This window comes from Sceloporus undulatus, chromosome 4, assembly GCF_019175285.1.
Source record: "Sceloporus undulatus isolate JIND9_A2432 ecotype Alabama chromosome 4, SceUnd_v1.1, whole genome shotgun sequence".
Lineage (NCBI taxonomy): Eukaryota > Metazoa > Chordata > Lepidosauria > Squamata > Phrynosomatidae > Sceloporus > Sceloporus undulatus.
Window position 1 is genome coordinate 43,698,736 of NC_056525.1, and position 13,103 is coordinate 43,711,838.

The 13,103-nt window shown below is 38.2% G+C and overlaps 1 protein-coding gene across 6 annotated transcripts in view; it reads right to left on the reverse strand.

Annotated features, from left to right (window-relative positions):
- Positions 1–563: 563 nt before the first annotated feature.
- ERGIC3 (ERGIC and golgi 3) overlaps positions 564–13,103 on the reverse strand; it is a 34,525-nt gene continuing 21,985 nt past the window's right edge. For 3 of the 6 annotated variants that reach the window (XM_042465635.1, XM_042465637.1, XM_042465633.1), the window contains exons 8-14: positions 11,716–11,730; positions 8,260–8,291; positions 7,351–7,447; positions 3,917–3,981; positions 2,821–2,957; positions 2,258–2,313; positions 564–1,037 (exon numbers count right to left, since the gene is read on the reverse strand). In XM_042465635.1, the coding sequence (XP_042321569.1) occupies positions 958–1,037; positions 2,258–2,313; positions 2,821–2,957; positions 3,917–3,981; positions 7,351–7,447; positions 8,260–8,291; positions 11,716–11,730 (482 nt within the window). In that variant the 3' untranslated portion in view covers positions 564–957. The remainder of the gene's footprint in view (positions 1,038–2,257; positions 2,314–2,820; positions 2,958–3,916; positions 3,982–7,350; positions 7,448–8,259; positions 8,292–11,715; positions 11,731–13,103) is intronic. The other 3 variants (XM_042465636.1, XM_042465634.1, XM_042465638.1) reach the window with 2 other exon arrangements.

Sequence of the window (13,103 nt, forward strand, 5' to 3'; positions counted from 1 at the left end):
TCACATTTGATTTACCGGTACTTTTTTCTGATGATGAAAAGCAAGGTTGTTTAGACCAGTGCATGTAGTTCTGCAAGACTGGATTTTCATCACACATTCTTAAGTCTAAATACAGATGTGGGAAAAATATCAGATCAAATCTATGGCAAAGATTTTGAACTTCACCAAACTGTGCTCACAAAAGCTGGGGTTTGGGGCACAGGGCCCCCATGAAAGCGGAAAAAACACAAATAAAAAACAACACATTTATCTGAAGGAACACCTCTCTAGGAATTTCTAGGTCCTCCAGCACAACTTCTGGAGGACCTCGACCATGCTGGAGGACCTAGGGATTGCTACAGAAAAAATATTAATCAAATACTTGAATAATCAAATCCTCAAAGTCAAAGCTTCAAACATGGAAGGCCGACTAAAGTAGCTTCTTATTTTTCCAAGGCATACACAAAGATCAGGGGTTTACTCAGTGCAGAAAAATGTAACAAGGGACAGCAAGAGAGCTGGGAAGTGAAAATTTGATGTGGAGCAACATTTTTAGATGTAACAACATAGAATAAAAAGAAAACAAATATTAGGGGACTTTATTAAAACTTTTTCCTGAGAATCTCTTCCAAACACACATCCTAAAGGTATCACTGGATACAAATTAAATACAAAATATTTTTTACCACATGTAAAAGGTCTCGTGTTCCATATTCTGGAGGTCACTGCTCTTTGACTCAGACTAGAAACTGAGAGATATGCCAACATATAAGACAATTACTGAAATCTACAGTCTCCATAACTGCCACAAAAGATGGATGTTTAAATTAATGCCCTTTTTCATTTGTTCCAACTTGGAACTATTTTCAGTGTTTCTTCAAATTCCAGAAATCTTCTCTTGGCACACTATCAGGCATTGACCTTAGAATGGTTGTTTTTATTCTCTTCAAGTACTTTAGAGGGTGTGCAGCTACTAATTTATGTTGTTTTCCCAAGTTCTATTTTCTTCTGAATGGCCCGTGCAGAATGATAGATCAAAGAGTCAATGAGTCCTGCCACTGTGAAGAGAAAAAGAAGGGTCAGTCTAAATGTTCCATGCATAATGGGAAAATACTTTAACAAGATGACTGAAAGGTAAAGCATTCCCCTTTGACAAGATTGTCTAGTCGTGTCCAATTGTAGGGGGTGGTGCTCATCTTCATTACTAAGCCAAGGGAGCCAGCGTTGTCAAAGACAACTCCATGGTCATGCGACCAGCATAACTAAATGCTGAGGCACAGAACACTGTTATCTTACCACCAAAGTTGTACCCATTTATCAACTTGCATTTTACATGCTTTCAAACTGCTAGGTTGGTAGAAGCTGGGACTAGTGACAGGAGCTCACTTTTGTCACATGGCGCTTGGTTCTCAAACTGCCACCTGCCGATCGCCATCAGCATCTTAACTGCTGAGCTACCCCAAGTAGAATAGAAAACTCCATCTCAGTTCTTCCAAAAGCTAAAACTCTGTTTTGCAAGCATAGGAGAACATTCCTGAGCCAACCAAAGCAAAAGAGTGATACTGCATTCCTATAAAATGTGCAGTACATGACCAATATGCTACTCATTAATATTCACAGGAATTGCTTTTACGAACAACACGATTACAACCAAACAGCACTTACGTAACAGTATGTCTATTTTTTTACACATATGCACAGTGCATGGTGTAGTAGATTCACATATATGCTAAGCTGAGCAATATACCACTACCACTTACTATACCGCTCCTGAAGGCCACCCTCCCCCACCTTGCTATTCCATTCCCCGTGGGAAGTGGGGAGAATCACCGATTCTCTGGAGGTCTCAACATGGCTGCAGTCATTTTGCACTTGGCTATAGGAACACAGCCAAATACTCTTCTGATTCAGTCCTCTCCCTACAAGGCACAGCATGCCCATGTGGGAAGGCTTCAGAAGCTGTTTGGCAAGTTGGTGGGGACATTTTGGGTGCTGCAGTGGAAGGAAGGGAATAGGAACCTCCACCAATAAAGGACATATGAAGAATACCAGCTACAGGCCGGCATCCTGTTATTGACTTTTGAACACATAAGTCCCTTTTTGGCCAGGACGCAGAGGCTTATTCTCTCATCCTTGTGCTTCATCCCAAACTCTTAGTTTTCATTACTGAAAATGATTTTAGGGAGTATCATGTATTATTCAAAACATTTACAAACTACATTTTAGATCAGAGATGGTTAAAGAGATGGCTCAGGTCTTCAAAATGCAAATGTAATACCTGTAAATACACCTCCAATAATGGCACAGACTCCTGTGAGAAAATGTGTAAAGGGCCTAGACAGGAAAAAAAGTTTGTATTACCAAGTATTTATTTTAAATTTTATGAAACATGTTTACACTGAGAATAAACAATATGACCAAGAACAGAGAATGTGTAGTGCCAGTAATTGACAGTAACAATCCATCACTCCTGGTAGCTTTTGGGGGGCTGTTCTGTGCTTTTAGGGCAAGGGACCTCCAAAATAGCATTCTGAATTGGTCTGAGGGGTGTTTAACCAAAAATGGAAGAATTTGGGCCAAAAACAGTGCAGGAAGATGCTGTGGGCTTGCAATCACCATAGCTGGTACAATTCCCACCTGTGGTCTAAATAATACTTTGGTAGCTGGCTTAACAGGAATTTTCAGACGGAACAGAAAACTTCAGCAACCAGTTCTACAACATATTTGTATACGTATGTACAAACAAATAAACAGACATTTTATTGGCAACTTATAAAATAAATCCAATTTCATGGGGGGGGGGGGAGAACAAGCCCTCAGGTTCATATCAAAACCACTTACCTGTGTTTTTCTGTTAGTTTTACCATCATTGGAGAAAGCTCATAGAGCACAAATACACCAGGTAAACCCTGGTCTCCAATTAGTCCATTAGCTATTTTTTCATGTCTGGTTACAGAAAACTGATTTGTCCTGACCACCTAGGAAACATAAGCATGAAAATAGTTTTAATTAGAAGTGGATTGGCATGATAAACTGTTGTGTTTATGGCCTTTGGAATAATTCTATTAAGTTAAGCTTCTCTGAATTCTCTGTCAGTTAGAAGCATTGTTAGGTAAACCCTACATAATTCCCTCTCTTTTTCCCTTGCTCTCACTTACATATGTGCATAGCCACATAATACAAAACATATCATATTACTTATCCTTACACCACTGCAAAACTTCTTTACATTTCATCTCCACATAACATAATCCAGCCTGAAGGGACACTGGCCCAAATTCTGCTGGTGATTTACACGAATGTAACTCTCAGTTCTGGCAGAATTATATTTTTTTTCAAGCATTGCATAAGGAATTATCCTCCTTGCACAAGATCTCACTCCTGATTGTGCAAGAGCAGCGAGGAAACTCCCTAGAGCAGTTCCATCCCTCCCTGACCACTAACTGAATCGTGGCATTGTCTGTTGCTATTTTGCAGCTAGACCAGTTTTTATGATGCCCCAGGTCTCAAATATACAGAGAAATGCAGGAAATTTCTTAAAAATGCAGGATGTAGATAAATAAATACAGTGGTGCCTCGGGTTACGAAATTAATTCGTTCCGCGGCTAATTTCGTAACCCGAAAAACCTTCGTAACCCGAATTGCCATAGGCGCTAATGGGGAAAAAAGCCGCGGCTCTGCCGCGGCTCCATTTAAAACATCGCCGGAGTTTTTTCGTAACCCGAAAAAACTTTCGTAACCCGAAACAATAAATCCCTATGGGATTTTTTCGTATCCCGAAAAATTCGTAACCTGGGTATTTCGTATCCCGAGGTACCACTGTACTTCATTATCTGGCATAAGCAAAGTCTTCTACTTCTTCCCTGGCTGCACATCAAAAGTCTGATGCTCAAAAGATAAAATAAAGTTGGAATAAAAATATATATATAGCTCTTACCTCACCATCAACCTTCATATATACTGTAGGGACCACTTTCACAAAGTATTGGAACATCATGGAAGCTGAGAATCAAATTAAAATGTTAACAGGCAAAGGTAAGAGAAGGAAGGACTTAAAGAACTACTGGGGTGGGGTAAGGCTTTTCCTTTTGAATGATGTATTCAAAACTACTTTTGAAAGTCCTCTCAGTATAAAAAGCAAATTATCATGGAACATAGGTATTTATTGTTGCTACATGTTTTCAAGTCATTTCCAACTTATTGTGATCCTAAGGAGGATCCATCATGGGGTTTTCTTGGCAAAGTTTGTTCAGAAGGGGTTTGTGTTCGCCTTCTTCTGAGGCTGAGTGACTTGTCCAAGGCCACCCAGTGGATCTCCATGGCTGCTTGGGGATTCAAGCCCTGGTTTCCAGTCACAGTCCAATGGTCAAACCACTACACCACACTGGCTCTCTACACAGATATTAATATTTGAGAAACAGAAATTCAAAGCTCCTGTTATGCATAGAACTAATGTCACAGACATTCGGATTCAAGGCATGCTATCCAGTTTTCAGTGGATGCCAGAAAACACTGAAGAAATTGACCATATACATGTGTATGTATCCGTGTTTATGTATATAAATCTGGTTAACATCTTAAGTACTGTTATCTATGAAGAAGCTAGATAAATAGATACAGATGACTCTCCAGATTTGTGGCTTTGACTTTTGTGAATTTGATTACTATGTTAATCTCTAGGCATTTATAGGTCCTCAAGTGAAATTCTCTGGTTAACATCTGCTGGATGTTAGCCACAGAGTTGCACTAGAGGATCTAGACATTCCTAGGGAGGTTCTCTCTTAGGTTTTTTCATTTTCACAGGGGTCCTGCCTGCACCTCTAACCCCAGCGAATGCGGAGGGCCCACTATATTTCATTTTGTAGCTTATTTTGCCTTAGGTGTATTTATATATTTATTTTAGGTTAATATCTCAGATACTTAAGCTGAAGACTGAGTGTTTAAGGAGAAGTATTGAAGAACTGTTGACTTAATATGTTCACCTATACAAACTTTATAACTGAGATGGGTCAGAAAAGAACATAAAACAGATTACAGTGTGTCCTTTCCTTACGCAGAGATCCATTCCAGACCCCCCACGTAAGGAAAAATCACGTATGCTGGAGCTCCATTGGAAGTAATGGGGCTCATACCTGCGGTACGTCATGGGGGCGTGCCCCATTACTACTTCTGGGCACTCAAAGGCTTCTTCTGGCACAGGCTTCCAGCGTATTCTTGAAGCTGCGTATGGCGCACCCGCATATAACACAGGCACACTGTATTTTAAATGTCAACTGCTTTCATGTGAGGTTCATCACTTCTAGTAGAGTCCAATTCATATAATCTCAATCTGTAACTAATCTTATTAGAAGGCCACTGTGATGTGGAAAGGAGGAGGCCAAGCCTCAATTCTTAGATCAACTTGTGTGTGGGACTAGTACCCTCTCCCTATGTAGTTCTTTGCAGGTGGGAGATATAAGAGACCAAAAGAGGGGAAAGATTTTCTCTTCCTCATCCACTCTTCTCCTTTTACATTAAGAAACAAGAAACAGTTGGTGGATTCATCCACCAGATATGCCTCAAATAATCTCATTAACAGATTTTTGTATTGTACCACAGTTAGCTCATATTAAGGCCCCCTCTCTGTTTACACTTGTTTTCTATGAAGTTTCCTTCCTTTGCACAACAAATCACTATTACTTATTCTCATGTCCTCTAACTAGTACAATTCTTTTCATAAGAATAATTAATAACAAGAGGTATAGAAATGGCTGGGGTGGTCCCATTTTGCCACATCCTTCCCCATTGTTTCATAATGTCAAGGGTTTTTTAAAACATGGAGGGCATCTTATTTGGGTATTCCATCAATATTAGGTGAAATATTAGTTATTTTCCCTGACCAGATACTGGAACACGGATTCCATAGATCACAATGACTGAAACCCTACCCTTCTTCTCTTTAAGATTTGTACCCTTCCAAAGACAGGATCTGACCTTCATTTAGAGTTGTATAGTGAGAAGAGCCACCCTGGTGTTGTGGTATGAACACTGCACTATGACTCTGGAGATCATGGTCCGATTCCATGCTGGGCCATGGAAACCCATTGGGTGATTTTGGGCATGTTACACACTCTTGGACCCAAAAAAACCCGTGATAGGATTGCCTTAGGGTAGCCATATGTTGTAAACAACTTGAAGGCACACAACAAGAAGTGTATTAACAAAGACTGTCACTATTTTCATACCAAAACAAATAACTGCACATTTGCTTTGTGTAACAATCTATTGTATACAGCAGTTTGTTGCACACGCTGCTCTACCAGCAGATTGGTATTATGAACCTCCACAGTCTATAGGGGCATCCAGTGTAGTGATGGCTGAAGTCTCTTTCCACAAGATAACCAGAAGTCATCTAAGTAATACCAGAAGTTGGGTGAGGGAAGAGAGGAGAGGAAGGACTTTTGCAAATGAATTGCCATTCAAGCTGTGACACTACAGCTGACATGGAAAAAATATAGCACTTCCTTGTAGTATGGTAAACACACATTAACTAGAAAACAACAACTGTTGATACAAATTTAAGTTTCTGGCTTTATTGCAAAAAGTAATACAAGAAGGGTGTAATGGGTATATTTGGATGAGGGTATGTGTTGTTCAAACTGAATTCCAGAAAACAGGAAAAATCATACAGAACAAGCCACTAAAAGTGTACGAATTCCCTGTCTGAATCCACCCATGGGGGGGGGGGGGGAGAGACACTAACTATCATGCAAAAGATCTTTGTCACATGTTTTCCCCACTCAATGTCCCTCCCTTCTGTTTTGAGGATGAAAAAACAAACAAAAAGAAGAACAGTGAGAGAGAAATGGAAACATAAATGACAAAAAAACATCCTTTTTTCTTGTGCCCTGTGATCTCACATGTTCACTTGTTTCTTTTGTTTTGATTTTAAGAGACTGGTAAGGGCAAGAGATGTTGATGAAAAGAACAGTGTGCAATAAAATATACAACTCATACTGAGCGACACCTTTACCATCCAGTTTCTGAGATAGAAGGTTGGAAGGGAAGAGGAAAGAAGGGTGGGAAATATATACATCACTATCTATCTCACTATTAAAGAAGAAGAGCAACTGAGAAGTGCCCCATCCCCATAACCTCAATGAACTAGATGATAGCCTATTGCTCGACTCATATGATAAATACGATAATGTTGATAACAGCATATCTAATTAACTTGTGCAGTATTATCATGCATGTGATAGTTTGTCTTGGTTTTCTGGAATATATTACTTCACTTTACCAACCTAAAATGAGTTCCTAGCCCATTCAATGTGATGTGTAACCATTATTTAACTGATGAGATTAAAAATATACTTAGTTTGAAGCCAGTACCTTGCTGGGCTGTGACCACTGTTCCATCAAGCGGGTTCACAATACCAGGATAATCCCTCCCAAATGACAGGTGCTTGATAATGTGGGTCATGTTTATCTGGAGGGAAAAAGTCCAACATCTTCAAGCAGCTGCAGAACCAGCAAAGAACAATTTTTACTGACAACACTCTTGTCTTCAACAGGTGTGAATTAGATCAGTGATTTTCCTCTTCGCTCATATGGAACAGAGCAACAGGAGTTTAGTATTTGTTCCTGCTTTGTGCAATGTGAGTGATGGTAATGATGTTTCCCTTTTTATCCAACTTCATGAATGTATTACCTTAAGGGCAAAAGCTGTGCCAGAAATACAGTTATCTCCCTGCAATTATATATGTCTTCTCCCTCTGGGAGCAACTGCCTCAGGAATCAGATATGTTGTTTGTATTCAGGGGTATACACACTATTACAAAGAGCAAAAGAATTCATGCAGTATATACTTAGGACCTAAGGCTTAGCAACCTTTTGAATTACACACTCATCGGAACAAAATGAATTACATTTTATTCCAAATAGTGCCTTCTGATTTCTACAGATTCAGATGCAATGCTAACAACATGCAAATTAACTGTATTTGCACTGACGCTTGGTTTTTACATTTTCAGACATAAATAAAAAGGCGTATATAAAAATAAAGAGTTTTAAAATTGTATTGTTTTAGCTGATTCTTTTGTGAGCTGCCTTGGGTCCCAATCCAAGAGAAAGATAGCATAAAACCTAACTAACTAATACTCTAAATGCATCTGAGGAAGTAGACTTAAGTCTATGAAAGCTCATGCTGCCAACTTCTTTCTTTCAGTTAGTCTTAAAGGTACTTCAAGATCTCTCTACATACTAACCAATACTCCAGTCTGTTTTCTCAAGGGTACTTACATTATCAAGTCCAAAGCTCTGCAGATCATGAACTGTAAGAGAAATATAGCATGTTAGATGATTTTAGCCAGCGCTTTCTTTTATGTGAAATATTATTATTAAAAACTCAAAAAAGAAAGAAAAATCCTAGTATTTCTCACAAGCACAACATTTCCAAATAAAAGACATTCAGATGCAATGCTAACAACATGCAAATTAACTGTTAATTTGCATGTTGTTAGCATTGCATCTGAATGTCTTTTATTTGGAAATGTTGTGCTTCTATAAAGTGAAAATATCTTCTCAATTCATATTCCACACCAATTAGGCATGCAAGGAAAGAAATATTCCTTTCTATCACTATTCACTGTCTACTATGACCACTGAACTATGTTTTCCTAGTCTCAGTATTATTTCCCAATTTGTAAATATGACTTCCATTAATGGACCCACTTAGAATAGGACTAATATGTATTGGTTGTAATCCTGCTTCAATCCTTTGGGAGAGGCGGGAAAATACAAATAAAATTTATTGTTATTATTTATTAATATAAATTTCCCTTGAATATCTCTGGTTACAGTTCTCTTTTAAAAGTTGGAATTGTTTTGGAGGACAAATTTTTAATCCATTCAAACAGAATGTACTGAATATATAGGTCCAAAACACACTGCAAAAATAATCCAGTTTGAGACCGCTTTAACTGCCCTGGCTCAAAGCCAAGTGACTTTCAGAAATTGTTTCTTACCATATATACTCAACTATAAGTTGACCTCATGTGTAAGTCGAGGGCAAGCTTTGGGGCCAAAATTATGGATTTTGACATGACCTGTGGATAGGTCGAGTGTAAAACTTGGAAGCTCCTTCAGTGTGTGTATGCAAGGAGCAAGAGGGAAGCAACAATCAGTACAAGACATAAGTGTTTCAGCCTTGACAGCATAAGTGTTTCCCAAGACAGCAAGTGAGTGGGTGGGAGAGGGACTGTTAAACAACCAGCAATTAATCAGTCACCAAAGACTTTGGCTCAGGACAGAAAGAAATTGCATAGGAAAATCTGAAAGAGCGGCTATCACATTACCATACTGACCCCCAAATAAGTCAATCTAGGATTTGGGAGTCAATTTTGGGGCATAAATTTTTAGATTTATAGTCGAGTATACTGAAATTCTTATATTGAGATTTATTCTCTATAAATTCCACATCAATGAAACGGAGAAAAATGACAAAAAGTCTGAGCGGCCATGGACTTCAAGAAAGGAAAACATGAGTATGTTTCTGACCTAACTGAAGCTACTAACATGTTGAGAATATAGAAGAGAGATACCAGACATTCTACTCTCAGACTCAGAACCAACTGAAATCTGCTTTATATGAAATGCAGTAGCGAAGTACTGCGTCTATGTGGAACATCTCTACTTTCTGGATAATATGCCTTCAGCATGTGCCCAGTTTAAAAATACAACTTTGTCACACTATCATTTTAAAAAACAACATGCAAGATATTTTAAGAATACATTTTAAAAGTATGCATGAAGCTGTATTCAACATTCCACAAAGCTTTCCAACAAATGTATAATCTTCATTTGTAAACTAAGGCAAAACCTACATGTCTCTAGACTATTTGACAATATTAAAAAAACAATAAAGTATGACAGTGTCTTCAGAAGATCTAGAAGACCTTCATATGGAATTATCATAACTTGTTATCATCTTACTATTGACAAATAGTCTCTCTCTTTCTAGCAATCTAAATATTGTGCAGGATTTTTATAGCAAACATCAGTGATTTTCTTTTTCCAAAAAGAACTTATTTCCTTGGCTTTCATCTTTATGCTTAGTCTAATGTAAGTTTATTAATGTTTATAAGTTTATAAATATTTTAATTTAATGTATGTTCTAAAGTTCTGTTTGCATTTATAAACAAGGATCAATTGCTACTGGAACTAATGAAATGTTAAACAAGAAATGTTGGAAAAAGCATACTCCAAAAAAGGTATTTAGATGTCCTCTTTTGAACTGATCATTAATGATGATTTTTTTTAAAAAACCAAGCATGACTAAGGATATTTTTTCCTACTAATGTCAGGCACTAGTAAGAGTCGGAACACTAAGCTTCTAAGAAATTTCTAATTCTGTTGCCTGCTCAAAAAATCTAACACTTAAAAAAAGTCTGATTACGATTCCAGCAATTTGCACATTTGTATTTATGTTGTGCATATTAATGACTAGGCATGTGTGCTATAGGATATGTAATAAGTAACCTACTGGAATTTATTTTTGTCACCAAAAAATATTTTATAGGCTATGTACTACAATCCTGGCCTTCAAGTAACACCTAGAGTTCGTCTTATTTCTCCTGTCAGAAACTGGTGCACTTGTCTGGAAATATACTAGTATGCCATAAATGGAGATACAGTATCTACAAGGTAACCTTCAACGGGCAAACATAACCAGGTTTCAGGATATCATATAAAAACATGCACCTTTACACTTTAGAAAACCATCTGACAGTGACTCTCCATCCTGAACACGTGAAATTCCAAGACCTCGTGCATTAGACTCCAATGGTGGCTGAAATGGTTCAGTAAGCAAGCATTCAGCTCACTTTCTCATATAATTGTCTCTTTCTCAAATAATTGTAATGCATAAACCGTTTTCCAAGGTTATAAACCATGAACTTGCCATTCATGGTAATCTGGGACCAGAGTAGAAGTATTATGAATTTACCACAGGAATTCTCAAGGGAACAACTATTTTTTCTAACCATAGTACAGATGGGCAATTGCTCTAAAGGTTTTAAAATTAACCTAGACATCCTCATCTTATCTGTCCAAACTGTAATAATCAACTACTGTACTTTAACCATCAACTGCTGGATGGACAGGGAAGACATGCTCCCAGCTCATCCTGTTCATTAAAATTCAGTATTACATTTTATTCCTCACTTTGACTGAAAATCAAAAGCTTGTGACCTTTATATATAGGATTTGGCCCAATGAAATTGGCTGTTTTAATAAAGCCACATATTCAGATGACTATTTTACTACAAGTCTTATTATTTTCACCTTCAAACCATGGCCAGTGAATGGAGAGCAGGACTGTACCCATACTTCTAATTCTTGACATCTGTGTATTCTGCAGAAATTATGAAGGAGCTTCTATAGGTACATTGCTTTAAGTGCATAGCCTCTCTATCTGGAATATGAGGACAGAGGAGAAAAAAGGCTTAATCTCACACTCTTGCCCATATGCTCAATCAATATGGTTTTGAAGACAATAGGCTACAGTCCAAATGACCAGAAATCTTTTAAAAACCCTGATTGATACACAAAATCCATCTGCAGTTCTCTGACTGAAAACATGCAAAGTCTACTGACTACTGAGATTCTTAGGCAGTGCTACGTATCAGCTGGAGAAATTAATTGGATTAAATATGGATGGTACAGAATTAATAAAGAAAAGAAGACAGCAACACTTACTCTCAACAGCGTGCACTGCAAAAACGAGCAGGGTTAAGAAAAAGAAAGAGAGAAATATTCAGAGTTCCACACTGTAAAGCAAGGATGCAAAAATCAAAGGCAATCTTTTAAATTAATTTTGGTCTCAGGGGGCACTGGCTACATTGCCTGCAAGACCCTGAACCTGCAGCATTCATTTTGTGAAGAATCACAAAACTGAACTGCAAACAAACATTCACAAATTCAACCAAAGGACCTAAAGTGACACTACGCTGCTTCAAACAGATGTAGCATTTGTTGTCCACTGCTGAACAGCAAGAGCTAAAGAATTACAGAGGAAATCAATATGCTATATGCTGAACTACATCAAAGTATTTCTGCAACACTCCACCCCACAGTGGAGCCATCCTTGTGAATGTGCGTTGCAAAAAGAGGATTTCATAGAACACAGATGTTAATATACAGCATTCAGTCTTGCAATAAAAGCTAGAGGATGAGCAACATAAAGAAAGGACAATAATCCCAATCTTCACTACTCTCTGTCTTTTGCTCAGCCAGGTCTCCTCTACCTACAGGCCTTTCACAACAAACTGAATAGTCTGCAGGATTTTCACAACCAACACAACACATAAGACTATATCTTTACATTTAGGGTACACAAAGTCTAGCAAGGAATTACTTTGCCTAAGTCAAGTAAACATTTGGTCAACTGCCTCTCAATGTCAAAAAATGGTCATGACTAGCCATTCTAAAATCAAAGGTGTAGAAGAAACTAACACACACAGGCCAGCATCCGCTTTATAGCTTATGTACATGCAAGTGCAACCTGTGTGTGTATAAGTACCAATTTTGATGAGCTGCAGAGGGCTATTCACTTGGCCTTGTGCTCTGTCCCAAAAACCTCCCATTGCATGGCAGCTTTCAAGTCCTGGGAGGAAGCCCTGTTGCTGTTGCATATGAGTTGGGAGGGGTGGGAAAGGAAATTTACACCATAAAGATCCAGCTGCTCTAAGCTGGGGTGGAAGGGAGATGGAGGCAAATATATTCCATTTGAAAGCACACCCTCATTTCTCCCTAATCTAGCTGACAACTGCTCCTTCCCTCTGATTTCAGGCTTCTCCTTCCTTCCCCTGATCTCAGTAAACCTGAATAAATGATGCCCAATTTAATAGCCACCTGTAAAATTTTCATAGTTCCATTCAACAGGAATACACAGTACTTTCTTCAATGACTGAATTGACAGATAATGGTGCAAAATAACAGGAGCAAGTGATGAGTTAACCATTTCCAGAGTTGAAATGATGCCTAGGAATAAATCACTGGAGATGCCATTCAAATTCCCTATGCTATCGGAGGCTTCAGCAAACACAGCCTTTAATATTTATCTACATACATGAGGTCTAATATAC